This window comes from Vulpes lagopus, chromosome 21, assembly GCF_018345385.1.
Source record: "Vulpes lagopus strain Blue_001 chromosome 21, ASM1834538v1, whole genome shotgun sequence".
NCBI lineage: Eukaryota > Metazoa > Chordata > Mammalia > Carnivora > Canidae > Vulpes > Vulpes lagopus.
Genome location: NC_054844.1, coordinates 38,950,750 through 38,959,450, shown reverse-complemented (window position 1 = coordinate 38,959,450; position 8,701 = coordinate 38,950,750). Strand labels below are relative to the sequence as shown.

Here is an 8,701-nt window from a genome sequence, read left to right as displayed (position 1 = left end):
GCCTTGTGATAGGAGCCATCCTGTGCTCCCGCCATACCTGTGCATTTCAAAACCCCACCCATCCCAGAGGCTCACTTGGCCCAGGAAACCTTCCCCAGCCTCCTCTATGGCCTCCAGAATGCTGTTCTTGCTCCCCCGCCCCTTCTCTGTGGTTTCTTTCCTTTTCTTTTTTTAGGAGGGTACCTTCCTTACAGGATTTTTTTTTTTTTTTTTTTTTTGCAGTCTGTTTGTGTTTCCCTTACAAATTCAAAGACAGTCTCTTAATCCTGTCTCCCCATTTGACACAGCAGAAGGTGTTCAGTAGGAGTGCTGAGCTGGCTTTGCATGGTGCTGAGACAGGGCCAAGGAGACTGCGATTCTTGACGCTGTTTGCGTTTGAAAATACAGAGTGACGCATTTATGCTCCTATGCAGTGGAATGTACACCATAAATCTGGAAACCCTATCCTAGACTGTCCTGATTCTGTTACTCTTCCCCAAAAATGCCAAAGGAAAACAAACACGTCTTGAAAGGTTGTCTGAACTGAGCCCAACCAATAGAAGCTGAGTGTCGCTGAGTGAGCCGGACCTGCTCTCCCTCCACCACGGCAGTCTGGGTGAGGTGTGGCTGGAGGCTGAGTGAAGTGTGTGCATTCACCACCTGCCATATTTGGGGTGGGTTTACCTCTTTGGAATGTGAATCCTTCCTCACTTTATCACTATTTTTAAATGGAATTTGTGCCGAGGGAGAGAAAGATCTTTTCTTTACAGTCTACCTACAAATATCTTTCCCAGTGAGTCTGTGTCTACATCAGTCTAAATTTAATATCCCTCCACAAGGAGAACACAGTGGAACAGTTATTTCACAATACAAAATGACTGGATTAACCCAGCTGTCTCACTGAGTCGATCTCAACTGGGGTAGATGGAGCGATTGTGTCTGACTGTCCAACATTCTCCCTACAGTGAGGCGTGGGGAGTGCACCCACATAGGGCGTCGAGGGTGTAGTGGATGATGAGGCCATGGGGGAGCTTCATCCTCAGCCATCGATGCCTCCTTCCACCATGTGGGGAAAGTGGCAGCTCTTGGATTCCTTGTCTGCAGTTCTGGACATCGAGGTGCCTCCTCATCAATTTAGCACTGCCTGGATAGAAGATGTGTCACATTAAGTGAACTCACACTTATTTTCATTAAGTTTAATGGAGACCTTTCTAAAATGCAACACAGATTTCCCTGCCTCTTCGAAGAGGCCATATTTCACTGAAGTGAACATTTTATTGGACATTTAAGTTAATCATTATGAACCACAGGACAGCAGCAAATGCTATAAACCAGGATACTCCCTGGAGCCACATAGGACCACAGATTATTTGACCCCAACCCTATCGGCCCTAGGCTACCATGTTTGTTACTCACTGTGGCAACTTCTCATTGCTTTTCTATCTCCTCTCTTCTTGTCCCTTCTCGCTGTTCTTATTGTGTTTTCATCCCACAACTGCTCTCCTACCTTACCTTTCTGCATCTAACTGGGGGAGGTCAGATGACATTATCTGTTAACCAGAATCTCTAAACTATGAATCAACTGGACACTGAGCAAGAGGGACTCCAGTATGCGTAAAGTGCGTATGCTTTAGTACATGACCTAAATCCTGGCTGCTCAGAATTCTGAGTGGTGATTCTTCTGCTGCTCACTGGTTGCTTTTTTCTTCTTTTCAGCTTCTTGGCTATAATGAGATTGCTGGGTAAGTCATCCCCAAATCCGTGATTTTTTTTTTTTTTTTTTTTGCCACATACAGGTTCAGTTTTAGTCTGAGTCACAAATTAGAGGTTTTTAAATGGTAGTTGTTTGGATTCATGAATGGGTAAAATATTAATATCGGTGTCTAGTTGACTTTAGAATTTAAATAATTTCCATAATTTATTTTGGCTTTGCCAATTTAAATTTTAAATTTTATTTTGCTTTGGTCAATTCTCATCTGTGATGAAAAAACTTCTGTTTTCCCCCACAGGGAGTGGAGAACTAAACTGTATTCACAGATGAAACATGATTACTGGAAAGACGCCAGAGCTCTTATATGTAGAAAGAGTTCACTGGCAAAGATGAATCACAGAGCTAGAGGATGAAATCTAGATCAGCTTAGCTCAGAAGTATGTTGCATGTCACTGCCTACCAGACTAGATCACCTTGAAATAGGATTTAATTTTTTCATATATTTGAGTGGTTTTCACAAAAACTTTTTTTTTTTTGGTTGGATTTTTATGGCCACTTTTATTTGAGGTCAACTGAATGAATGCCTCACTTTGTAGCTGCCTATGTACTGCTTGTATCATAAAAGAAATCATATTTTGCATCTACAGGCACTACCTCACAGGGCTTTACCTAAATCCTTCTGTGGGCTAACATTGTGCTAGACACTCTTCTTGTCCCCAGGAGGCTCGCAGGCTCATTGCTAAGATAAAACCAATGAATACAAAGGTAAAACAAAACAAAACAAAACAAAAACAAAGAAAACCATACACAAAAGGTATGTAGCATAGACTATAATAGTGGATGCAGGCTACAAATGCCAGAGGGATTCAGAAAGGCAGGGAGATGTTATGTTCTAGTGATATCAGAGACGACTTCTCTTGGGGGGGGGGATTGCATTAGGGGTTCTCGAGAAATGCATGGGATTTAGACATCCTACCTTCCAGGCAGAAGACAAGCCCCAAGACCCCAAGGAGGGCATGGGACACTGAGGCATGAGACCTGCTTTCTCCTGGCAGAGGCTGGGGCCGAGGGAGGAAAGGCGCAGAGCTTATTAATGTAAGTCCTTGAACAGGAGGCTGGGGAAAGAGCGAGGGAAGGCCCATGGCAGGCTGAGAAGTCGGAACCAGTGGTTCGATCCTTTACCCACCTCCATCCAGACTGCACAAAACGTGGAGGCATCTCTTTAAACAACGAGACTTCTCTTTCTGGCTAGCACACGTGCACAGAAGTTCTGCACACTTGGAATTCCGGGCTCTACTCTGAGAATTTCAAAGCGTGAGGGATTGGAGAGAGGGAGGGGGAAGCCCAGAACTCCTGGTGGATGGAAGCCCGAAGCCTGGGTGATACAAGTAGCTTCTTCCAAGTGCCCTCAACTTCCAGGGGGGAAAAGGCAGTAGAAACCCCACTGCTGAGAAGGGGAGTTCGGTCAAGTCAGACCCTGAAGTCCGAGCTTCATGAAAGTTTGTATTTTTCCTACAATTCTTTGAGGGCCCTGACAGTCCTCAGGGATAGAAAACCATGTCCTCAAGAGGAAGAAGGCCTATTTGGGGTCCTTTCCTCTCTAATATCGTTGGAGAGACCAGGAGCCAAGAGAAGAGCATGGCTGGGCCCCCGGGGAGCCCCGAGCAGCATGGAGCCAAGGTGCCCCAGGGTGCTGGCGGGGCAAGGTGAGGGGAGGTGGGAAGCAGCACAGGGCCAGGGGGCCAACTAGGAAATCCTGGCTCCTCCGCCGGCTCCCGGAACCGGTCCAGCTGGAGCAGGCTCCTCGCTCCCTGGACAGGCCTGCAGCAGTGACCAGCCATCCCTGGCCAGAGCCGCGGGGCCCGGGCACCGGTGCCCACTCCCCCCGGGCGTCCCGGACCCCGGCCAGGAAGAGCAGACACCACGTCTGAGCCTGGAACTAGACAGTCCCCCACCTGGGCAGCAAGCTCCGCTCCGTCGCGGCTCCCCGGTCCTCCGGGGCCGCTCGAGCCCCCTTCCCGGGGCCTGCCCCCGCCCCCAGCCCTTCACACAGGTCTCCCTCTGTGCTGCAACACACCGGCCCCTTTCCTGGCGATGGGCTCCGGCCACCGTCTGCCAAGGCTCCAGAGGAGGCTCTTTCTTCGCGAAGCTGGATGGGGGAGGGGTTGGGAGCTGCTGTTCCGAATCTTCAGGTGGGAGCCCCCGGGCCAGGTACTCCGGGAAGCGGCCAGGAGGTAGGCCGGGGCAGCTCCCCAGGCCGGGCCCTGCTTGCCCGTCTCCAAGATTTAGGGTTCCAGACAGCATCGCGAGCTCCCCCTGCGCCCTCCTTCCCGCCCCCCGCGCAAGGCCCCGGCGCGGAGCCCCCCTGGCCCTCCCCAGCTGCCTCTTTCTACCACTTTCCCTGCTCCCTCCCAAGTCTTTCCGTCCACGGTCTAGGGCTCGCGGCCTGCGCCTCTGCAAACACCCCCCGCCCCTCCGATCCGGGCAGAACTCCGAGGGGAGGGGCCGGAGGCCCCCCTTCCCGCCTGCGGTCGGAGGGGGCAGCGCCGCAGCCCCGGGCTGGGGGGAGGACGGCAGCCGGCTCCGCGCCCCGCCCGATCAGGCCACTCAGCACACTAGGGGTGGGGGGCGGGGGGCGGGAAGCAGGGCTAGCGGAGAGGGGGGTCCGGCCCGGGCAGGTGCGGGCTCCGGCTGGGCCCCGGCCGGCTCCGGGGGCGGGGTCTCAGGTTACAGCCCCGCGGGGGGCCGGGGGCGGCCCGCGGTTTGGGCGAGTTCGCCAGTCTCGAGAGGGGCCGGGCGCATATAACGGGCTCCGCGGAGGCGAGAAGACGCAGAGCGCTGCTGGGCTGCCGGGTCTCCTGCCTCCTCCTCCTGCTCCAAAGGCCTCCTGCATGAGGGCGCGGTAGAGACCCGGACCCGCGCCGAGCTCCTGCCGCCTCGCCGCCGGCCCCGCGGTGAGCCATGATCCGCCTCGGGGCTCCCCAGACGCTGGTGCTGCTGACGCTGCTCGTCGCCGCTGTCCTTCGGTGTCACGGCCAGGATGTCCGTAAGTCGCCCCACGCCACCTCGCTGTGCCCGCGCCCCTCTGTGCGGTCCCGCCGCACGTCTCCGGCTCCGGAGCGCGGCGGGTCCGCGTTGGAGTTGGCCGCGGGGGTCACGGCGCGCCGGGACTCGGGCGCAAGATGCGCAGGAGCTCACCTGGCGGCGCTGCGAGTTAGGGCGCCCGGCCCGAGCGTCCTCCTGTGCCGCTCGCAGGTGGAGGCGTCGGCGGGTCTCCACGGCGCGCAGGAATGTGAAACCCGCGCAGTGTCGGGTCGGGAGGTTTGCGCGCAGATGTGAGCGCGCTCCTTTGCACCAGCGTGGAGAAGCAGGCAGGCGCACACGCACGCACCTGGCCGCCCCGAAGCCCGGCGCGGCCCCTCGGCCGCAGGAGCAGGTGGGACGCGCTCTAGCGAGGGCGCCAGGAAGCGCCCAAGGGTTGACCTCGCAGTCTCGTCCAGGGGTTGGTGGCTGGAGGGTTCCAAGGGGAGTCAGACAAAGGAGATGCTCTGAAACCGGGGCTGAAATCCGAGGCCACAAAGAGGCTTCGCGGCCGCGCTCTGAGCCCTCAACGCGTCTCGCAGCTTCCTCCCCTCCCCGCTGGCTCTGGGGCGAGGTGCAGCCCCCAGTCTCTGCTCGGCTCTCGTCCTGCCTCTTAACGGGTCCAGCAACTGCCCGGAGGAGAGGCCATCTGAAAGGCGATAACGTTCCAACCAGACCGTGCTTTTCAGACGCCCCAGAAAATAGCGCCCCCTCCCCGCGGTCTTCCTCTCCAAATCCCGGAGGTACTACAATGAGTTACTCTTCTAAGTTTCTGGAACTCGCCGAGCCAGGCTGCAGGCTGAGTGTGTGCGTGTGTGTGTGTGTGTGTGTGTGTGTGTGTGCGCGCGCGCAGGGGAGGGGGGCACAGATGGCCAATTGCTGTAACAATTTCAACTGGATATAGTTAGGGATGACAGTTTTACAGTCTAGTCCAGAGGCGGTTCGGATCGCACCTCTCCATCGCCTCCCTTGGTAAAGTCCCACCGTCTGGGATTATATTCAGGACAAACGAAGCCTGGAAAGTGTATTAGGTAGAGAGGCTTCTTTCTTTCTTTCTTTCTTTTTTTTTTCCCCCACGTGTTTGGGCACGTTTCCGATGGCTGGGATTCCAGCCCCGGCTTTGTAGGTTACAGATTGTAAATCAATCGCGGGGGGAAACTTTTCGTGGGGGGCGGAGGATGAGAGGGGAAATCAAAATCCCTCTGCCCACCAGGCTCTGTTTGGTCTCTCCCGCCACCAGGCAGTCTCCAGAGACGGCTTGGAAGGCCCTGGGCCCAGGAGGACTTTCCGTTCCTCAGCGCGGCTGACCCAGGCGGGGGCAGGGCGGGGGCAGGGCGGGGGCAGGACTGGGGCCGCCGGCGCAGCCGCAGGGAGTCCGGGGCAGGAGATCCTGGCCGGGTCGTCCAGCTCTGCGCTCCGCTGGCGGCGCGCTCCCGGGCACTTGTTGGAACACGGTGCGTCTCTAAGTGATCCCCAGGCTCGGACTGACCATATTTTTGTCTTGGCTCTGCCTGCGCATCCCCACACAGCTGTCTTCCTAACTGACCTCTGCTTAGTGCACGGTGAAATGAGCTAAGTGGCTTTAAGATCACCCCCCAATTCTGCATCTGGTATTAGAGGCACTCACTTAAGGGGCAGAGCGCTCTCACCGCCGCAGCTTTGCGGGGAGCGAGCGAATTCCAGGGCTTCTGGGGCCCAGATCTTCCAGTCGCTCCTCCTTCTCCCCAGGGGTGGGGGGTGGGGGGAATGCGTCGGGGCGGTTGACTTTGCTCCGCGGCGCATCCCAGCCCCGTGACCCCCTTACCCGGGGGGTCAGGGGATCCAGAGAAGCGGCGTGGGGGGGGGGAGGGTAAAGGCACCGTCTGCGTGGACGTCAGGAATGTCAGAAACCTAGAGCTGGGGCACGCCCCTCCTCCCCATCTGTCCACGAGTTCGAGAAACTTATGGGAGGCGCTGTCTTTGACCTACATCTGCATTTCACAGCCCTGGCCTCCAAAAGTGCCCCTCGGCTGCGGGGAGAGACCTCAATCCTCCTTTGTGAGGCTTGTTTGCGTTGGGAGATTGGCAGCGATGGCTTCCAGATGGGGCTGAAATGCTGCCCGTATTTATTTAAACGGGTTCCTTGCGGAGACCCGTGAATCGGGCTCTGTGTGCGCTCGAGAAAAGCCCCATTCATGAGCGGCGAGGTCCGGCGGGCGCCCCCGGACCCCCCGACCCCCTCTCCACAATGCCCCCCTGTGCCCGCCCGCCGCCACCTCCCGGGCTCCAGCCCTGCGCAGCGCGGCGGCGGAGCAAAAACAGTTCCCCGAAAGAGGTAACTTTTTAATTGGCCTGCGACAAAGGAGCACTTTATGCGGCGCGGCGGGAACCACGGGAACCGGATCGGGCGCGCCGGGATGCTATCGGCGGCCGCCGCGAGCAGCAATTACGGTGGCGCTGGGCTCCTCCGTCCACACCTAGGGGATCCGGTTACGGGGCTGGCTCCTTTCTGGGCCAGTCATTTAATCCTACTGCTCACCCTCCCGGTGTCCGTGGGCGAGCCGCGTCCCGAGCGGCCGCCAGGAGAGTCACCCCGCGCCTCCCACCGCCCGCGCCCCGGCCCCGCCCCCGCGCATCCCGGGCCGCCCCTCCCCGGGAAATCCGAGCCGCAGGCCGGTGCACCCGCTTCTCCCAGCATTTTCTTTTCTTTTTTTTTCCTTTTTTTTTTTTTTTCCACTCGGAGCCCTGTTGGGTGAGATCGGGCTTTTCCTGAGTCCGGATGGGAGACCATTAACCTCTCCGCCTTCCCCTTCCCCGCCGCCTGCTTTCTACAGCTGCAGCCCAGCCCTGGGAGACGCAGGGTGCGCCCAGCGATCCCCCGACCCTCGCCCGGATCATCTCGCCTAAAGGCCGGAGCGTGGCAAAGAAAAAAAAAAAAAAAAAAAGATTTATCTTCCGATTTTCAGAGTCCCCTTCCAGAGCCGCAGGCAGGCCCATTTCTCTCTCCGCCCACCTGGTTTGTGGCTCTTTCCTATTATTCCTCCCCCGCAGCTGCCACTGCTTTGGAGATTTTGATGAGAAAAACAGCGCTGGGCGCTCCCTGGCACGTGGTGCGGCTCCTCGGCCCTTGGCGCTCCCGGGAGCGCTCTTGTCAGCACAGGTCTCGTCTGCAGGGTGAATTCCAGACGGCAGGGCGCTGGTGCAGAGGGGCGAGTCCGTGCCGCTCCGCTCCGGGGCTGCATTCTTGCAGGAGGCCCGGACTGGCTCATCTTAGCCCTGGCCAGGCCTTCGACGCCCCCTGCGCCCTCCCCGCCCCCCCACATTGAGGTGTTGCCTTCTGATGAAGTTAGGGTCGCTCCAGGGAGGGCTATGGCTAGAGGTCAGCAGCGAGGGAGGGGGGGCCTGGAGGTCAGCACGAGGGTGGGGGGGTGGGGGGCCTTGATCCTTCTGCCTCCCAAGGTATTTTGTTAGCCTGCTTGGGTCCCAAGTGTATTGTCTGAATCCGCCTATCCTCCTCCTGGAATTGAATTAGAATCCTGATTTTTTTTTTTTAAGATTTTATTTATTTATGCATGAGTGACACAGAGAGAGGCAGAGACACAGGCAGAGGGAGAAGCAGGCTCCCTGCGGGTGTGTGGGGGGGGAGCCAGATGCAGGACTCCGGGATCATGCCCTGAGCCAAAAGCAGATGCTCAGCCACTGAGCCACCCAGGTGCCCCTAGATCCTGATTCTAATATGATTTAAATAACTGGATATGGTCCTCATTCTGACAGCCCTTCCTTTCACCACCAACCCTGCCCCACAGATCTGCTTTTGGAGGCTGGCAGTTCCTGTGGGGCTGGGTGGGGGTCTTCTCCAGTTTCCCCTGGCCTCGTCTTTGCAGTCCCTGAGTTCCCGTTCAGGGTTTCACCCCCAGCTCCCCGTGCAGCTCACCTCTGCCCCCTCACGCT

General features: G+C 57.3%; 1 protein-coding gene across 1 annotated transcript in view; it reads left to right on the top strand.

Moving 5' to 3' along the window:
- The first annotated feature begins 4,411 nt into the window (after positions 1-4,411).
- COL2A1 (collagen type II alpha 1 chain) overlaps positions 4,412-8,701 on the top strand; it is a 31,041-nt gene continuing 26,751 nt past the window's right edge. Inside the window, exon 1 of the mRNA XM_041736252.1 lies at positions 4,412-4,736. Coding sequence (XP_041592186.1) covers positions 4,652-4,736 — 85 coding nt within the window. The 5' untranslated portion in view covers positions 4,412-4,651. The remainder of the gene's footprint in view (positions 4,737-8,701) is intronic.